This window comes from Misgurnus anguillicaudatus, chromosome 11, assembly GCF_027580225.2.
Source record: "Misgurnus anguillicaudatus chromosome 11, ASM2758022v2, whole genome shotgun sequence".
In the NCBI taxonomy this organism is placed as follows: Eukaryota; Metazoa; Chordata; class Actinopteri; order Cypriniformes; family Cobitidae; genus Misgurnus; species Misgurnus anguillicaudatus.
In genome coordinates, this window is record NC_073347.2 from 14,058,623 (window position 1) to 14,079,863 (window position 21,241).

The following is a 21,241-nucleotide window of genomic DNA, read 5'->3' on the forward strand; positions in this document are numbered from 1 at the left end:
GCTGAATCTTCTTGTTTTGTTTTCATCATCTGTTCACTCTGTTGTGTGCAGTTATTCAGTGGTTTGGGGGTTGGGTTACTTGTCTTTTCAAATCTGCCTGTTTAGCTGGGACCTTGACTGTGGTTTGTCAAGCATAAGCACGTGGCCCTGTACGCAATCACTCACATTCCAGAGTTGGTTTTTGGAGGAGGAGCCAGCTCTACACTAATGTCCTGGCAGTATGTCAGACACGTGAATGCACATATCTGTCTGGTTAATGAGTAAAAACAGAAGTATTTGAATAATTTCTGTACGTTGATCAAATGGAAACCAAAGGAAATGTTGATTAAATGGAAACCTGAAAATTCAAATGAAGTGAAAATGTAGATTTTTTTCAATCGGTGCTAAGATAAACTTAATATTCTGCAGACTTGTTGATTTTTAAATTTGAATTTTAAAATGTACATTTACATTACAATTTTTTTTTATGCAAACTTTGCCCAGACTTTATTCAGATTTCAGGCTTTTAAAAGGTAGTTTAGATTTTTTGAAATGTTATTTATTCATACTTGAATTTACATATATTTCTAAATTTCTTTTGTGGTGTTAATTCCAGTGCTACACATGCTTGAAATGAAGTTTGAGGAATGAAACTACAGTTTATTTTATTTCTAGTTTACAAAGGATATTGTGGTTTATTTCAAACACTCAAAAGTCACACAGTAACAATTCTATTAAGTTATCTTATGCACGATACGTTTCCAATGTGAGAGTGATTTTGCCTTGTTTTCCGCCCTGACTATAAAACATGACCGTCATTGACAATAAAAGGTTTGGCATTGGTATCATTGTAACCACATCCTATTGCTTTCGCAATAATGAGATCCTCTGAATAAGCACTTGGCTTTGCTTCTACCCAATGACTTCCCTTTTCTAACTTAAAAACATTTATTTCATATCCCTTAGTCACTTAAGTTTTGTGTAGTATAAAATAATTAAAACATACTTCTGTTATTCTACCTAAACCTAAAAGTACTGCATAATGTTCATATCTTGTAAAATGAATGTTTTACCAGTCTATATGAGATGTGTTTATGTGAGTTTAGTGTATAGCAGGAAACATGCGGTTGCTGTGTGCGTGCATGTCTCCTCTCTAATGTAATGAACATGATGAGCAGTTGTTAAGAAAAACAGCTGTCCATTGTGTGTGTGTATGACACCATGTGTTAAAATTCGTCCAACTGTTTTTGAAAGGGGCCATTGAACTAAGCGTGTATGTGGTTTGAATGTGTAAAGTTATGATTGCTGTTTTGCTTTTGTAGATGTTGGTGAATATCCCAATTTTACAAGAAACCTTCATTCTTGTGGTCTGCGGTGAAGTTCTTTGTACAATAAACACAAAACAGGTACAAGGCTTGTGGTGGTAATCAAAGAACTCTAGTGCATTTGCAAATTTGTACTTTTTTTATTTTTCAGAAAATGTATTGCCACCCAGCTAAAGTTTGGTGGTGCTTCTTTGGTGACATGCATAAAAACAGTACTACATGCAGAAAAGTTCAGAAACACAACAGTGCTCGATGAATATTTGAAACTGTCTGTGAAATCCAGCCTAAAGTCTCATAATCTAATAATGAGATTAAGAAGTCTGATTTTAGTCATTGATTTCATATTGATTTAAATCTTTGATATGGCCTAACTCAGTCAGTATGAAAGATATTAAAGTTATATTTTCACAGAATATTCTTTACATAACAACAATCAATACATACAACAAATCACAAAAAAATGACTTAACATGGATTTTTACAAAAATGCTGTGCTGATGTCCTTTGATGTTTTAGTGTGTAGTACACATTATGTACAATGTGTTTTTTGAACCATAAACCAGGCAAAAACATTGTATTAAACAAAATACTTTTATAAACAAAATAATGTTGTTTTTAGCAATGAAATTTGTGCACCTTAACTCATGGCTGGGTAAAATATGGACAAATGTCCACTGACCCAACCATGGGCTGAAACAACCCAGTAGCCTATTTTTAAAGTATGATTTAAACACATTTATATAATAATAATAATAATAATAATAATAATAATGATATAATAATAATATATTTATTTTGTATAGCACCTTTAAAACTAATTTTTCAAAGCGCTTAACATAAATAAAAAAGTAAGATATATAAAAAAAGGCATGGTGATAAAACACATATAAGTAAGTATAAAACAATGGAAGTAAAAATTAACAGAAAAAAATGGATACCATTAATTTGAAACTCAAAACAGAGTTTGACGTTGGTCTACATAAAATTTTACAGAGCAAATAAACATGAACTTTTTATTTTAAATGTTTCATTTAATTCTAGGCTTAGGTTTTAGACCCTTTAGATAGATGTATTAACTGTGTATGAAATATTTATACAATACCTATTGGCGAGCGCCATCTAGAGTTCAAATGAAAGCTGCACAATAGTCAGCTGACCAACAGTCATGTGACAGCATGCGGAAATAAATATACGAGTCCCATGTCAAAAGCAGTATAAATGTTGGACACAAATTTGTTAATTTCAACGTTTATTTTTGTAACGTTACATGCATCTCATGTCCGTACACATCTGGCACCTAATTGCTTACCTTAGCTGTTTATAAAATCTGAAGTCTGCAGATATGGTGGTATGTTTCTTGATCCATACGGTGAGCCCGGTGAACGCGCTATCGGCTGGCGAGAGTCGTATACTGTACGCGCGCGTGTTTAGACCGGAGACCGGAGATGCTCGTGACTTTACTCCTGAGCAAAGACGACTGATGCAAAAAGAGAAACTACACATTGTGGCCAGGTGAGTAAGAAGACACTTTACAGAAACGTATACATTAAAATGCTAGTACATAATACTCTGTATTCTTCTGTATATTTTTAACCTGTTTTCTTTTAACTTTATTTCTGTACCGTTTTTCCTTATGTCTCTGTTTGTACTCTACAATCTGACAGACTCGTAAATGTAAAAGTGTACAATTTCATGTCCAACACTAGTACCTGAAGTAGCAATCATTCTAAAGTAACAGTAACATGATTGATAGCAACTATCATGAGTTTTTTAGGGACCCATGAGAAATCTCTCTCTCTCTCTCAATCTCTCAGGCAGGTGCAGAGTGCTGTGACTCTGAGTTTGGAGGCCTCAGGCAATCCATGTCCAGAGGCTGTGCTGGGTGAAGAGGCTGCGGCACTTGGTGAAGCTGAGTGTGGGGTGTTTTCTTTGGGGAATGCAGAGCTGTTTCCCGACCGAAGTGTTGTTTTGTGGCTAAGTGTGCAGTCTCTAGCATTCACTCTGGTCTGCGGACCACATGAGAATCTTCTACTCGCAGAGGGCACGATTCGCAACATCGCACGCCACTGTCTGGAGGAACTACGTCTGCTGGGACCTGGTACTGAGGTGTGTTTTTGTAGAGAGCAACTATCATATTTAGTAGATGTGCTCACCAATAACTATTGTTCATACTTAGCATTGGTGGTTTCTTAAGATCAGGTCGGACACCATGTTGCCTGCACAGAGTCCGTGAGGTGCCCACCAAAGCACATTCAATTATAGTCTCAATTGTAATATTTATTTATTACATATTTCTATATTAGCTTGGCATCTTTTGTGTATGTTAACATTTTAAACAATGATAAAACATATCAACAAGTAAAATAAAATAGAATATAGTAAAAAGTTTTTCCTATCTGTCGCTTTCATTCATAAAAAGGTCCAGTTATACTCTACACTGCAGTGCAACACTTTACAGCTGTTTTCAGAAATACAAACAAATACCACACAAACGTAAATTAATTTTACACATACCATGTAAAGATATCACAGATGAAGTTTGAGTTTTGTAGCAGAAAATTCAATGAGCTTGGGTTGTTTCGGCTGAATTTTCCTCAAGAATTTTTAAATAGAAATTACATTTCATGCAGTGGCTATATGGTTGGGGACAGCAGGCATTTTTTTAATGTAAACAGGCATTTTGCCAAGATATTGATTATCTGGCACTACATTTTTTTTCTGGCTGACTTTTTCGTTGGCTGTTATTTTCAGATGTTGCTGAAGAGTGATCGAGTGGATGCAACATTGCACAGACTCCTTCCTCACGGTCAGCTCCTCTTTCTCAACCACCGTTTTGCCTTTACCCTGGATAAAGAGATAGCAAGCTACGGGAGCAAATGAGAGCGTTTGTATTACTATGTTTACATCTGCAAGTGTTTGTCACTTATTTTGAGAGTAATGTATGGTGTTTCTGAAATTAAAAGTTAAAGAAACCTCTACTTGAGTGTAATGCACTTGTGATGCTCATAGAACGTGTGTGAGAAGAAGATAACATCCACATAATGTTCCTGTAAGGATATCAAAAGACACATGTTCGAAAACATTGATGGCTGTTTGACTTCAGTGTCAATCAAAAATGAGTTCACACCAGAAATCAGGCGATTCTCAGTTTCATCACATATGGATTTTGCAGCTATTGTCATCATGTGGGTTATGCTCACAATTGAACAACTGTGTATACATGTGCAGCTCTTCACTAGAGGGCAGTGTTGCATTATATGGATTACCGTGTGTGTGTGTTGCTGTCAAGTGCTTAGCAATTCGAATAATCCTTTATCACTTTCATCTCATATATTTCAGTAGATCACAGCAGTGTGTCTGCCAACAAATCTAAGACAGCTGATTGACAAGTCTGTGAAGCCTTCATAACTAGGCCAACAAAACAACCACACAATTTCAGAAAATCCATTTTTAGCCTCATTTAACAATGATGAGTTGCCTTTGTCACAATCCTGCACTTTATATGAAATGAGTGTGAGGATGTTTAAGTCCACTTACAGTAAGTGTGAGCCGGGTCATAACTCACGAGTATTGTGGTTCAATATGTTGACTGGTGAGTGTCTCTCGTGTCGTTTGTCTTACAGACTGTCTGATAGTTTGTGTTCTGTGACTGCATTTATCAGGACAAGAACACTGTTATGTACTCCAAAACTGAAGTGTTGTTCAGTGACCCTCAGATTAAAACTTTACACATTAACAGCAGCATCAAAGTGGCAAATTCGTGAAATACATGCATTATTGCTAATGTAGATATTTCAAAATTTCTATAGTAAAACTTCTGCTTTATTTAGGTCATATTATACTTTTGACGGGTTTTTTTTATGTTCGCTTATGTCATAGTTATAAAAATGCATAGCCAGTTTTATGTGAAAACTGATTAATTTCAGGGTTTTTTGTAAAATTCTGATCGGAAAAGCTGTTGTAATTTTACATTAATGCACCAAGTTGTTGTATTATTTGGCAGCTGCAAACCAGTTTGATTAATAAACTATATTACACGACAGAGTCATTGTTTATTTAGATAATTGTTAATAATAAACCAAACTATTTGTTGAACAGTGGTGTCTTTCATCATCTTGCTGTTGGCACTGTTTCATAAAAACAATAAGCTCGCACGAGTGCATTACAGTAAATTTACCACCAACAGGGTAAAATCACTAACGCATGACGTCTTGTGGTTTATTGCTTTAAAATCCATTTTCCGTCTTTGACCTTTAGATTTATACAGTCAATTCTTGCTGCACATTTCCTGCACATATGAAAACAGTGCTTTGCTGCACATTTTCTGGTAATGTTTGACACACATTTTTCTTACTGTTTGCTATTGTTAGTCCTTCTGGTTACTATAACTATAATATACTATGATAGTCTGCTCGAGGGTGAAAATGAAGTAACTGTTATCCGTTACTAAACAACAGCGGTTAACAATTATAAAATGGTTAGTTCCAGTCCTTGATTCTGATTGGTCAATAGCTGTGTTTTATTTACAATAAAACAGCTATGACCACTGCATTTAACAATTCTATAGCTGCGTCCAAATAACCACACTTGCGGTCTTTGCACTTGACCACTTGAATACTTACATGACATATTTCCTGTATTTTGCCCAAGTGTTCTAGTGGGCGTGAAGTTCCCAAGCATGCATGTAAAATTTATTCACCTGATGGGACACACTTAGCAAGTGTTAAAATGTCAATCCAGGTAATAGTAGCAATTTTCACCAAAACGTATTCATTTTTATTTAGGCTACTTAAAATATATATTTTTTAAAGTTTTCTCTATATAAAATGAACACATAAACAAATTAATAAATAAATGAACATTTAAAGAATATATTATTTACACGTATCTGAAACTTTCAGATGCAGAATTCTTGGCACCTGTAAAAAAACCTCTTAAATTTAAAGTTTATTGTTTATATAGTAGTCCCTAAATATAAACGAGACCATTAATGTTGTTTTAATGTTATAAAAGTAGTTACAGATGTTTAACAAAATACATAACAATGTTTGCACCAATGAAATGTGGAACACTTTCCGTTTTAATCACTGATCTGTATAGATGACTGGATTGCGCATGACGTCACAACTGTGAAGCCACCGCGCCGCCATGTTGGTATACCCAAACATCCTATTAAACCATTGGACGCGATCAGATTTTAATGATAAAACATCACTTTACTAGTCTTTGTTTTTATATCTGAAGTTACCCTGTACATTATTACAACACAAACGTCCTTACCATGTAAATAGTTATTTACTGAAAGTTGTACATTTTCGTTTTTAATCAGTTATTATACATTCATCTTCATTACACTATCAGATCAGCAGACAGACCGCAACATATTTAGTATTAATGACAAACGTGCTCATTCTGAAATCTAAATAAATAAACATACTTTGTACCGTATGTGCATGCAATAATTTGCCGGTTTTATGTTATCTAAACTTACAAATTACCTAGACTTATTTAGAGAAATAACGCTGACCGTGTAGCTGAATGTCAAAAAAAACTTTATTTATACCCGTGTTATTAACAGAACGCAGCAGACACACTCACCTTAACGGTTTTTTATAAATCCCTTTTCCTGCCCGATTAAAACATAAACATTGAAAATAACACCAGAATTAACAGTTAATCTACGTACACATATCCTAAAAATAATCTTGCGTGACTGATACGCTGTAAAGCGGGTGAATTTAAAACATGATTTTGAATGGAAGTCAATGACGCTCTCTGCCGGTTGGGTATACCAAGATGGCGGCTCGAACTCTGCGCTGGCTTCACCTCACGCAGTTACGTCAAGCGTTCTATGCGCAATCCAGTCATTTATATAGATCAGTGGTTTTAATCCATTTATTAACTTACAATTAAAAGTTTCCACCTAAAAGTCTCATCAGCGCCCCCTTTGCACCCTTGATGCGATCTTCGGCGAAGCCCGCACTGCAGCAGGCTTCGCACACTTTACCAACCCAGAAGTCCTTGCGAAAGCGCAATAAGACGAATCAGACGACGGATGGGAGGAGTTCACACTGACGGACAACTTCTCTTCCTATTTCCGGCTTGACGCTCGAGTCTGGCCCTGTCCCAAATGGCACACTTCATGTGGACTTTCGGTCTCATGGACTTAAGTTGCGCGTGCTCGCTTACTCTACGAGTCCGTAGGGTGTCCCATCTGTCATTTTTATGCTTTAAAGTGTGCTCATCAGCGCCCCCTTTGCCCCCTTGATGCGGTTTTCAGAAGTCCTTGCGGAAGAGCAATCAAAACAATCCGACGACGGAAGGGAGGAGTTCACACTGACGGGCAACTTTCCTTCCTATTTCCGGCGTGACGCTTGAGTCTGTCCCAAAACACGACTCCGGTGCACCCACGTGGACTCGCATCAAGGGTCCCTAAAATCTGCACTCTATGATGTCATCAAAGTGTGGACTCTGAGGAGGACCACAAGTCTGGAGTGTGCCATTTGGGACAGGGCCTCTGTCCCAAAATACGACTCTGGTGCAACCACGTGGACTCGCATCAAGGGTCCCTAAAGTCTGCACTACATGATGTCATCAAAGTGTGGACTCTGAGGAGGACCACAAGTCCGGAGTGTGCCATTTGGGACAGGGCCTTTGTCCCAAAATACGACTCTGGTGCAACCACGTGGACTCGCATCAAGGGTCCTTAAAGTCTGCACTCTATGATGTCATCAAAGTGTGGACTCTGGGGAGGACCACAAGTCCAGAGTGTACCATTTGGGACAGGGCCTCTGTCCCAAAATACGACTCAGGTGCAACCACGTGGACTTGCATCAAGGGTCTCTAAAGTCTGCAATACATGATGTCCACAAGTCCGGAGTGTGCCATTTGGGACAGATCCAATACCACTTTGAAGCTGTATTCGAGAAAGTGTGGGTTTAGTGTGCGTTAAGGGTTTTAAGACATGGGACAGTCTCGCGCACTTATTTCCTGTCGCGTGCACGCACTCTGAAGTGGCCAAGACCGCAAGTGGGGGTATTTGGGCACAGCCTTAGAAGCGGTATTCAAGGCTAAGCGTATCCCGTCATGCATCATGTTCAGGATGTAAATCATGAGAGTTTTGCCCAAATCTCGCGAGATGTGGAAACTTTTAATTGTAAGTTAATAAATGGATTTTACATATTTTGGTAGTAAAACGGAAAGTGTTCCACATTTCATTGGTGCAAAAATTGTTATGTATTTTGTAAAACATCTGCTTTTATAACATTAAAACAACATTAATGGTGTCGTTTATTCAGGACATAAACAATAAACTTGTGCACATGCACAAAATTATGTGTTTTTTTACAGGTGTAAAGAATTCAACTCAAGGGGTTCAACTTAACTCTGCTTCACGCCACACTCTTTAGCCGCAACTTATTCCACGATACAGCACAGCCTCTTGTACCTCATTGCATTTATACATAAAAGTTGTTAATTAATGCTTGCTGCGCTTATTTATGCAGTCAAATTAATATTATTTGAGCTATTTTTTGATGTGGAGAAAGTAAACATACATACGTGTAAAGACACTTTAAAGTGAGTTAAGAATGTCAGTATGGTAATAATATACACATAAAATATTAAAAATATACTAAATATTACATCACTGCTTGCTGATAGTCTCAAATGTAAATGCCTTTGAAACATCATTAAATGGAACATTTGACGAAACTGCATAAATTTTATTTGAGCAAAAACTAAAAACCAAAGGGGACTTGGCATCTTTATTTCAGTAGTTCACCAAATGCCACTAAAATTCAATTCTTTTTATTTGACAGACATGATTCACTCTGGTATTGAGAGATTTTCCAAAGAAAAATCTCTATAGCACAGTATTGCCTGTTTGCCTCTCACAAACACATTGGCTTTATTTTTTTTAAGACTGTAAATGGAAAACAACTTGTCTTTTATGGTTGCTGTTATGTAGTTCAATCTTTTTCAAAAACACTCAGATAGTTGGTGTATTATCCATACCTACACATTCACCATTCATCACAAATCAAAAAGCTTCGTTTTTCGGTAGCAAAACAAATGCAATTATTACAGAACCGCACAGCAGTTCTTGGCATATTTGGATCCAATTCAGCTGTGAAATCTGTTATCCGGCTGTGTGATGATTCTGTCCTAAATTGGATAATATTTTTCTCTCAGGTCCCGATAAAAGCCTCAAATAAACACTTTTAAATTGTGCTCAAGTTTATGCTGAATTCAGCTCTCCAAATGTAGTTGTGTTATTACTGACACTTTCTTTTACCCCCTTATAATAAAGTCTTCTCCATTTAATAGACGCACATTTTCCATTGCAGCTACTTTCCCTATATCTCTGATCAAATACACAAACATGGTAGATGTTTGACTGTTTAAAAACTTTGGCTACAAACGTCATATTTTATTGTGCACTGATAATTTAAAGTACTGTCCTTGCTATAGAAATAATAGACAATTTATTTCATGCATGTAAGTTATGCACTGGATCCAATGCTGTAGTTTCGACACACAGGTAACAGGGATTTTACGTGAAAGCCTCAATTTGTCAGTAAACTTTCATCATCTAAAGCGTCACTGGGGTTCCTGTTAGTCTCGTTCTGTGTCTCTGTAAATGACTGAAGCTTGCTTCCACTACTGTTCTTTACATCCCTACACTCCTACACACTTCTTGTGAAAGCTGCTTTCATTGTCTAAATACTCTTTTTTCCTTGATGTCTTTTTTAGTCCTTTGGAATAATGAAAGACAATATTCAACATTCAAGAACAAACAAACTCATGCAGTCAGTGTGTGTTTAAGGTTCAGACTGTCTTCTTTTTAGCTCCAAAGCTAAACTTCAAACAATGAAATTAATTTGAGACTCAATTATGTCTCATTTAGACTCATATTCCTGAAGACTGTGGGGGTCTTTAAATGTTTGCATTGACAATTTTTTTATCAATGACAGCCACCAATAGACATGTGTGAAACATTTGTAGAGAAGTTGAAAGGGAGGAACATTTTAATCTTCCCACCTCCATTCCTGGCTTACCACAGAAAAGGAATATTTAGCTTTATTTTGTTTTAGTGAACAACAGGTTTTTCTTTTCAGGAGACTGTAAAATGAACTAGAGCCGGAGCTGTTGCCTAGTTTATGCATGTTAGCTGAGGTGTACGACTTGAGTCCATAACTTTTAGTCTTTTTCCTTTGCTTTTCACACCATCGCAATGAAAAAAAGAAGCCATTTGTTGTATGTTTATTAACTTGGAAGACTAAAAAGCAGTTTATTACGCTCCTGAGTTTCAATGTGTTTAATTAAAAACATGTTCAAGTTGCTTCTCCTACATTAACTCGAAAGGCCCATATTATGCTAAATTCACTTTTACAAGGTTTTTGGACATAAATGTGTGCTGACCACTGATCTATATAAATGACTGGATTGCGCATAGAACGCTTGACGTAACTGCGTGAGGTGAAGCCAGCGCAGAGTTCGAGCCGCCATCTTGGTATACCCAACCGGCAGAGAGCGTCATTGACTTCCATTCAAAATCATGGTCAAAATTTACCCCCCTTATAGCGTATCAGTTACACAAGGTTAATTTTTAGGATATGTGTACATTAATTATTTGTTAATTCTGGTGTTATTTGCAATGTTTATGTTTTAATCGGGCAGGATAATGGATTTATAAAAAAACATTAAGGTGAGTGTGTGTCTGTTGCATTTGTTAATGACACGGGTATAAATAAAGTTTTGTTTGACATTCAGCTACACGGTGACGGTCAGCGTTATTTCTCTAAATAAGTTTAGGCAACTTGTAGGTTTAGATAACATAATTACAAAACTAGCAAATTATTGCATGCACGTACGGTACAAAGCATGATTATTTATTTAGATTTCAGAATGAGCACGTTTATTGTCATTAATATACTAAATATGCTGCGGTATGTCTGCTGATCTGATACTGTAATAAAGATGAAAGTATAATAACTGATTAAAACGCAAAATGTACAACTTTCAGTAAATAACTATTTACATGCTTTGGACGTTTGTGTTTTAATAATGTACAGGGTAACTTCAGATATAAAAACGAAGACGAGTAAAGTGATGTTTTATCATTAAAATCTGATAACGTCCATTGATTTAATAGAACGTTTGGGTATACCAACATGGCGGCGCGGTGGCTTCACAAGTGTGACGTCATACGCAATCCAGTCATTTATATAGATCAGTGGTGCTGACACAACAACATAAAAGGAGATCTTTCCCTGCCATCAATTTTTTTTAAAAAGTTGCCAGCTAGCGCAGGCATTTTTTATGATTTTTTCCACAAAAGTTTAAAGGGGACATATCTTGAAAATCTGCACTGTAAAAAAACTTTGCTGCCTTAAATTTTTGTCAAATCAATTCAGATTTACAAGTCATGTCAACAGAGATGAGTTGTCACAACTTTTAAATATAATTAAAAGTTAACTTAATTTTATAAGTTATAACAACTCACCTGTAGTTATAACAACTCATCTCTAGTCAAGATAAATAATAGTAAGTTGAATTGACTTGTAAATCCGAGTTGATTCAACAAAAAATTTTAAGGCAGCAAAGTATTTTTTTACAGTGTGACTTTTTCCATGTTTAAGTGCTATAACTGGGTCCCCAGTGCTTCTATCAACCTAGAAAAAGATCAACCCAGTAACTTAGTTTTGGTTAACCATTCTCTGCAAGCATGTGAAAAAATAGCTAATTGAAATTCGGCTCCCCTTGTGATGTCTGAGGGGGATAATACAGCCCCTTAATCTGGACTATCCAACCACAGCACTGCCATTTATTGCAGAGACCAGCTCATTTGCATTTTGAAGTACATAAAAACTGCAAATATTTTCTCACATCTACAGAGTGGCAATTTTAACATGCTATAATAAATTATCTATATGATATTTTGAGCTAAAACTTCACATACTCTGTGAAAACCAAAGATTTATTTTACATCTTAAAAAAAATCTTGTGAAATGTCCCCTTTAATGCTTTTTTCTTTAAATATATAACCATACAATATATCAAATGAAAGAACAGAACCTCTGCTTCAAAAAATTATATCCTATCTTTATTTGTTCTCTTTTTATAACCTTTAATATATTGGTAGGTTTCTTCAAAAATACAAAATTTTAAACAAAAACCTGAGATAATTGCATTTTTGTAAAGGTCTAACTTTTGTTAGACATCAGATTCAGAACGATGATCAAAACATACACGGAGTATTTATTGCTTTTAGATTTGTAAATGCTATTGTGTTTTATAACATGGAGCGCCACCTAGTGCATAATAGTGGAAATATGTATTGCCGTAAAAACGACGTAAAAAAACGCCTTTGGCAGGAAGCCATTTTCTCTTAATTGAGGAGAAATCTTGTCAGTGATGGGGAAAGAGTTAACTGAAACTGCTCACTAGCTGCATTTATATTACACTTTAAATTGCGCAAAGTCACATTGCGAATTAAAAATACGGCCAATGGAAACACGTAAATTTCGTAAAACTCCCATATTTCGCAAAGAAGTTTTTATGCTCACATGAAGTGGATTTAGGCAATTCGTAAAAGGGCTATTTCGCAAAACAGCATTGGAAACAGTTTATTTTGCATTTTCAGGTCACCTGATGCAAGTAAATCACATAATTATAATTTGAAGATGATGCGGTATTTACTAAAACCTCCCAGAAACTTCTTTATACGTGTCTGCTCCCACATATAATAAACTTTTCTTGCCAATAATGTTTGGATAACATTCCTACTCTTTTGATTTAAAGAATCACCTATACATTGCTGCGCCAAAGTATAAAGGGGCTTTCTTGGAATTAATGTTTAGATAATACTTTTACATCTCCTTCGGTTAAAAATAATGTGGCGGATGTGATACTAGTACCAACATTAGTCGACATTAACATCGCGAGAGGAAAAACTACGTTTCAGTTGCATATTATCTGTTAACTGTCTTTTGCCAATATATATAACGCTAAATCTGTTTGCGCAAATCTGTATTGGAAACGCAGCTACTTAAGGGAGTGAGTAGCTGTAGCTCATCTGCATTTAAATGTACAGCAATGGAAACAGCACTTTTTTGCTCCCACCCAAATAGGGGCATGGTGCTATAATAAATGAATAAATACATTTTGAGCAGAAACTTCACAGACACATTGTAGGCACACCTGAGACTTACACTGAAAAAAAATGATTCATTGAATTTAATCAATTTTTCCAAGGTAAGTGGTTGCAATCAATTTATTTAAGCTACATTTAAACAAAAAAGATTAGTAACGTAAAATAAAATATAAAACTTTTGTTTAAATGTAGCTTAAATAAATTGATTGCAACCACAAAATTGATTAAATTCAATGTATCATTTTTTTCAGTGTATGTTGCATAATAGTAAAATGGGCATAATATGTGTACACTTTAAGCTTTTAATAGACAGACAGAAAGAATGTGTTCCCGTTGTTGAGAATACAATAAAGACAGTACCTTTCCATCACTAACAACATAGAAATCAAAGCAAAGATATAAAACATCCATGCTTGGAACACAGCCACCGGTTTGACTGGCAGCATCACCTGTCATTTCAGAGTTATATAACCTGTACAACATCCATAGAAAAATGCAAGTAGATCGGAGACATTCACTTTGTTATAATTTTGGCTCGTGAGCAAAGGAGCATGGCTTTTATTTCTAGTTCAAGTTTATTGGCAGCCAGCAGTGTGGATATTGACAAGTCACAATATTTACAATTATAAGGTAAAATAAGGTAAAGTTAAAGATAAACATGGCCAGTCCTTTCAAAATTCCTCCAGCAATTGGATTAACTCAATAAAATTGTGGGCAGGATTTCCATCCAATATGAATGTGTACCCCTAACTCAAAAAACTGCTTTACACAACAAAAATATATTGAGTTAGTCCAACTCAATTTAAAGTAAGTGGCAATACTCAATTAGTCGCCTCAATTTAATGTAGTCTGAATAACTCGATTTAGCGTAGTTTGAATAACTCAATGTAGTGTAGTCTGACTAACTCAATTCTATTATTTTACATAAAACATTTTTATATCATACTAATTAGCATAACCACATGTTAGCATGCTAATAATAATAGCATATGATACTTTGGATGAGCATGTGAGAAGAGACTGATCTCCAAACAGGCATTAACACAGCTAGTGCTCATTGAGAGAAATATGTCACATCCACAACCTAAGCACAAGCGCCACTCTTCTGCACGATGGTAACCAAACAATTAAAAAAAAGCTAAAACAAACGCTTCTATATCAATAAGATAAATGGACATTAAACACTATTAAGTCTTTCTCTTTACTTAAAAATGCATAAAATAACACTTAATTAAAAAACTCTCCAAAAGCAGTTGCATGCAAAGCATGCTGGGAAATTCTTTTTCCAGAACCCAAACTCAAACTAATTGTGTTAACACAATTAAAATGAAATCAATGCATTTTAGTACATATTCATTTTGTGTTAGACTAATTAAATATATATACTTATTGCTCTTAATGAGGTATTTTAAATAAATTGAACACAATGTTAATGTGTCATTTCTAAGAAGGGCTTGAATCATTTTTAGATGACAAGGCATTTTGTAAGGTAAGGGCACAATTTATATATTTATATAATCATATTTTTCTTTCCACATCCAAAAGATTTTCCCAAAGATGTGACTTCTGATCAAGGTCATCCGAGCACCAATCCATTTAATCCCATTAAAAAGCCATTAAAAAGTTCAGTGATATCATCAAATTCCAGAAGTCTCGGCAAAAGATAATCTAAAGAAGGAAAACGAATGTGCATTTCCAGCTGAAAATATGCCAATTTTGTATTTGAGATACTTAAGAGATATCAAAATGTACTGTATAAAACTAAATATACTCTGTGGACAATATTGCATTGCATTTCTTTAAATCTGTTGCATGCTAACACTATTTTAATATCAAATATATTTGAGGTCAGTCCAATATCCTCCCATGCTTTCTCTTTAATATAAAGTTATGAGTTCTACCCAAAACTGTGTTTTGTGATAATCAATAGAGTAAAATCTTTCACATTGCAACTGAATGGCTACCAATTTAGCCATTTATTGGCCCAAACACTGTTGAGGTCCTTTGTATCATAATATGATTTATAGGTTTCTTTTAATTTGTTCTTTTAGTCTTATATTTTAGTCTTCGTCTAATTGGCATAGTCAATCATTAATATGTTGTTATGAGCGAAACAAAACGTGTTTCAACACGAACATAATAGACCATACCCATGAGAGTCTGTGTAGGTGTTTGTAATCCATGTTACTCGTGGGTTGTGGGATTGTAGGAATTTGGCGGGGTTTATTGCTTGCCAGTGTGTGTTTGTGATAAAGGTATGCGGTTAAAGGATGTTGATTAGTATTCTGTGTTTGGACTTTAAATACCCTGTCAGAAAGTACAATTACAGATAAGAAACTGCAGGGAATTGCTTTTGCTCTACACTGCAATGACAGATGCATTACATATTCTATAGATCTTAAAAAGGTGAAACTTAGTTCGCAGTCGATTTTACTTTTGTAATCGAATGTATTTTTGAGTGAAACAGGATGTTCAATAGGAGAAAATGTAGGACGAGAGTCGATTAGATTGTGAAAAGTGGGTGTTACCAGAATGGATCCTGGTGTTTAGTGGGGAGCGGTGGAAAGCTAAGAGGGATTTGTGATTTCAGGCTCTACCTAATAACTAGGTAAGATATTTATTTTATAATGCATAAGCCTTTTGAAATATCCCACTCAAGCATCCTTTTCCATTAGAAAATACGTAAAGACAGTTTCATGTGGCTTTAGATGCAGTGTTGTGGCTCAGTAAGAATTCGATTTCATTAAAACCAAATTTAAGTATTTTTATGTTGAGGCTTATTTGTGGAGTTGCTGGAGGAGCATTTCTCCAAGAGTTTAATGTGCTGTTTACTGCTCTAGAGAGGATGTCCTCACAACTCACGATGACATGGACATCTGATTATGCATCCCTTTGTACATCATCTCTCTGTCATTTCTCCTATCCATCAAGAACGAGGGCGAGATAAACAGACGTAGATGTTGCTCGGTAGAAAGAAACAGAGCGATCCCTTAGATGATGATGATGATGATGATGAAGGAGGAGGAGCCGGTTCTTCTTCTCAGCTCGTTTGCTGCTCGCTATTATAGGTGAACGGAGAAATGCTGCATGTCAATGACACATACATACATGTAGAAAGGCAAAAAAAGCATGGCCATGTGTCTTGTGAGAGGTGGAGAGAGGGAGGGAACGAATGCATGTGTGATGTTTATCTCTGAATAAATAAATCATTTTGTGATTCACAGATGGCTCCGTGCAGCAATGGATGAGGATGGTCTGTCTGGATGTGTCGCTGTGTGAGTTTGTCCAACTGATGTCACATTATTCCTGATGGATTTTGTTCCTATGAGGTGACATGGAGCCATCTGGGGGATCTTGCAGTGTGTGTTTGTCTGTGTATGCATGCGTCTGTGTGTGTAAAAAGAAAGGTAAAAGAGATAAAAATATACACAAAAAAGGAAATTGTATTTTACACTGTTAACAGTGTTAGGCTCAAAAAACACATCTAAATACATTCTGGGGCTACTGTACTGTCTACACCAGGGGTCTCCAACCTTTTTGTAAGCAAGGGCTACCACAATGGATAAAATAATCTGGAGGGCTACTTTTTTAACTATCTACTCAAATCTACGCAAAACTTTTTTGTTTTACTTACTGTGCATGTGCACAATGTATTTTTGCATCGGATTGAAAAAATACTATACGACTCACATGTTTACATGCATATTTTTCTCCTGCTGATCAGATCACAGATCGAAGTACACCATCCCTTTTAATACAATCGAAATTTACATCTTATCGACCTATCGGATTAAGGTATTTACATGAAGGCTTTTCAATACGATTGAGCCATCAATACAATCACATACGGAATATAATCATAGTAATCATATCTATTGTTTACAGGTATATATTTTCTGTCATGCTCTCAAAGCATCATGAGTGTTTTGCTTGTTTTCATGTAGGTTCTCATAGAAACTAAGAAGAGCTGTGTATCATCTGAAAGATTTATATACCGCCAGTCATCCACTGTATTTCCTCAGGTGCTGCTCTCGTCAGCTATACATCAATTTAGACTTGACAGGTGAACTAACGCCTCGATTGGACTAAATAATTTCATGTCAGTTATGATAAAACTTTAAGGTGTATTGAAAGTCATCGTCTTTACTTTAATCACTGTCACTGTAGTTTATAGCACTCACTTCCTCAGCTTTACAGTGACCGTTCTCAGCCCTGTCTTAAAACAAACTTAACGTCTCTTTTGAGTTTTAAAGAGAAGATATTTGGGTCCAAAGTAGTTCTACCCATATATCATCACTGACGGGTAGAAACCTCGTATCTCCATAATCCATCATTTTTTTCATTTATCATTACTTTTGGTCACCAATAGTAGCACTTTATCATTTATAACATTTTGGCCAAATGACAAAAACCTGAGCTCCATAGCTTTAATACATGTTTTTTGTAAGTTCATGAAAACAATGTGACGCTCTTAACTGCATCAGAAGCGCTCTTTCTAATGACAGACAAAATAAAAATGTCGTACAATTACTATAGTCAAAACCTCGTAACTCCATTTGAGCGTGATCTTTGTCAAATAATAATGAAAAAAACATGCAAGTGTAAAGCCACAATGTAACCATTAACAATATTATTTAAAGGTACAGTGTGTAATTTTTAGAAGGACCTCTTGACAGAAATGCAAAATAATATACAAAACTATATTATCAGTGGTGTATAAAGACGTTTTTATAATGAACCGTTATGTTTTTATTACCTTATGAGACGTTTTTATCTACATACATAGAGGGTCCCCTTACGTGGAAGTCGCCATTTTGTGCCGCCATGTTTCTACAGAAGCCCTTAACGGACAAACTATTTTTCCGGTGGCGGCTACCATAGCTTCTCTATGCGTTTCACAAGCGAAGGGGTGAGCAGTGGACTAAGCCGTTGGTTGCAATTCGCAACCTCACCAGTGGATGCCGCTAAAGTTTACACACTGCACCTTTAAAATACAGTGTTGTTTCTACTTCCTAAAAAGTTGTTGTTTTAAGCCTGCTACAGACTATTTCTGGCATCTTATAAGATCATGACAGATCACACTGTGCGACATGGATGTAATAAACTTTGGTTGGACATGTATGTAAACTGTACGATTGTGACACCTAATGTTCTTAGGCCATGACGCAAGTTAGTAAACCTCATCAGAATGCACCAGTTGTAAACAAACACAGCAAAGTGGATTGCGAATGCCACTCTTGCACAAGGAGCTTTCATGTAGTTTACATAAACATAAGCCTTTTGTACAGTAATACTAAATATTCATCATGACTATTGCAATGTTAAGTTTAGTAGTGTCTTCACATGGAGTTTACACTAGGGTGACCATACCATGCCATTTGTCCCGGACACATCCTGGCCAGGATTTCCGATGTGTCTTCCGGAAGTCGCATTTGTTGACCGAAGTTTAATGTTTCACATTCTATGATTGTATATGTCTAAAGAGAAATAAAGTAATTTTATAATGTTTTTTACCTGAGATGTGAGTACCTCGATGACAAATGAAGCTTCTGGAGGACACACCTGAAATTCTGTCCAGGATGTGATGGGGGAAAATGGCACGTATGGTCACTTTAGTTTACGCAATAAATGTATTTAACTTTTAGCGACATGTCACATTGATCAGTACGTCATTTCATGTTGCATTTTCAATGGTTACACTCAGTAGGTCGTAGGATCATGCTAAATAATCGCAGGCTATCTTTGATCCCAAGACCGTGACAAGGGCATATTTTAATATCTTTCACTGTACCACAAAGGATGACCGTTTAGGAGCTTCAATCATAGAAATTGTCTGGCACACCTGAAAACCGTATGGTGTGAACACGGCATTAGATATACGAAGTTTCCGCCCGACAGCGACTGAATATTAGACAGGCCGATTTACTGGCCTGTATTTCTTTAGGTTAGAGATGATCAGATTTGTATAATTTCATTCTAACTCTTATAAAACAAACCAGAAACTGTCAATCAGAATTACAGAAAATATCAACAGGTGTTGCCAATTTTGAACGGCATCCATCTTATTGGAAAGATCAATATCTGCTATAGACACAACTGCAGGCTACAACAAGCATTCATTCTAACCCATTTCCCATCACATTTTATTCTTCATTAATGTTGGATAATTTAGCTTATTACTCATACAAAATTCAAAATTAAACAGAACCACTGAAGCGCTTATAGGGATATGAATGAGCCATTATACAGCACAACCTAATTTGTGGTCATAAGAATATATTGAGCAATAGACTGACAGTGTGTTCCAAATAGGATAAATTTACTTCTGAAGGGCACTTCAGATTGAGATCAATTATGACCACCATACTGAAGGGTCATTTAAACCGGAAATGCTCAAAACTGGCTACTTCAACGGGCCCTTAGGAATAGAGGATATCGAATGGTACAACTGATGGAAGGGGCCTCATTATGGGTATGGAAATATGAGATAGAAGTGCACTTCAAAGAACAGTTGTTTGATCCCTGTCAACCTTTATCCCTTGATAAAAGGGTTAAACTCTTCAAAGAGATTAGTGCTGCGTCCGAAACCGCCTATTTCATACTATATAGTACGCGAAAAGCAGTAGGCGAGGCGAGTAGTACGTCCGAATACATAGTATTCGAAAAACAGTATGCGAAAAGTACCCGGATTTTGCAGTGTGCATACGATGGACGCTTCACTACCCCATGATGCCCCGGGAGAGGAGTTATCCAAGAGGCATGCGGCTGTTTTCGCACTGAAATGACAAGACGTGATGACGACGTATGTCACGTGATGTAGCAACATGGCGGATGTAGTACATCCGAATCTCATTCATACTACCAGGATTCATACTATACATTACCTACTGTTTTAACGCCAAGTAAGTAGGTACTTCATCTAATTCAGTACCTACTATACAGTATGCGGTTTCGGACGCAGCCAAGGTCATAAGGATGAGTTCTTCAGAAGGGAATTTGGCATCAATTCTGTAGAATCTAAATCTCCAATTTGCACTAGCAACCCCTAGTGTTGTGGATGTATAGATGTGTTTCTGAAGCTGTTGTGGATCATGTCAGAATCTGCTCTTATAGCTGTCCTTCAAGCCCTCCTTGGCAGTGACAGCTCCAAAAATGTTTTGTTGTTTCGATTTAATTCAGTAGGAACGGATGAAGCACACACACATACACATAGGCCGGTACAGTAATGGAGTGTAATGGTGTGTGTCTACTAGATATCAGGTCCTCAGTTTTCATTAAGTGAAAATGTGCTGATGTCAGAAAGCAGAGGCTGCTGGGATATGTGGGCGTGGCATTGATAGCATTCATCAGAGAGCGCTCGTGTTCTTCAGCATGAAAAATAATTAATGTTAAAGGTTGCTAATTGATTTATGGCAGTGTAATGGCTGCTGTGAGGAGGCATTTCCACAACGCAAGTGCTCCCGCGGAGTGTAGGGATGCATTAAAACAGCTGTTGTCTGGAGAGCTCTTCATTAGCCTCAAGCACATTTTAATTTCAGACTTGACCACACTACCATACAGCGTATAATACTCATGCCTTCATAACTGTAACTTGGTTAATGCGTGTTTCGAGAGTAATTAACAGAGCCAGGAGTACGATGAGAAAGGAATGGATAATTGAAAGCATCAATTATGCTTCAGTTTTTATACCGATCGTGATATTTTGTTACTGTCACGTAATACCATTTAAAAGACCAATCTTTTAGGAAACCGACTGATGTTATACACGGCATAGATTATA

General features: G+C 36.3%; 1 protein-coding gene across 1 annotated transcript; it reads left to right on the top strand.

Moving 5' to 3' along the window:
* The first annotated feature begins 2,462 nt into the window (after positions 1-2,462).
* Positions 2,463-4,282, top strand: ap5s1 (adaptor related protein complex 5 subunit sigma 1). The gene is made up of 3 exons (XM_055170987.2): positions 2,463-2,816; positions 3,119-3,410; positions 4,056-4,282. The coding sequence occupies exons 1-3, from the start codon at positions 2,647-2,649 to the stop codon at positions 4,182-4,184; spliced, it is 591 nt and encodes a 196-aa protein (XP_055026962.2). The 5' UTR covers positions 2,463-2,646; the 3' UTR covers positions 4,185-4,282.
* The last annotated feature ends 16,959 nt before the right edge of the window (positions 4,283-21,241 follow it).

Excerpts from the sequence above, each read along its gene's own strand:
- ap5s1 (XM_055170987.2), top strand. The coding sequence starts at position 2,647 with ATGGTGGTATGTTTCTTGATCCATACGGTGAGCCCGGTGAACGCGCTA. Across the intron at positions 2,817-3,118 it reads AAACTACACATTGTGGCCAG|GCAGGTGCAGAGTGCTGTGA; the intron begins GTGAGTAAGAAG and ends TCAATCTCTCAG. Across the intron at positions 3,411-4,055 it reads TGCTGGGACCTGGTACTGAG|ATGTTGCTGAAGAGTGATCG; the intron begins GTGTGTTTTTGT and ends TGTTATTTTCAG.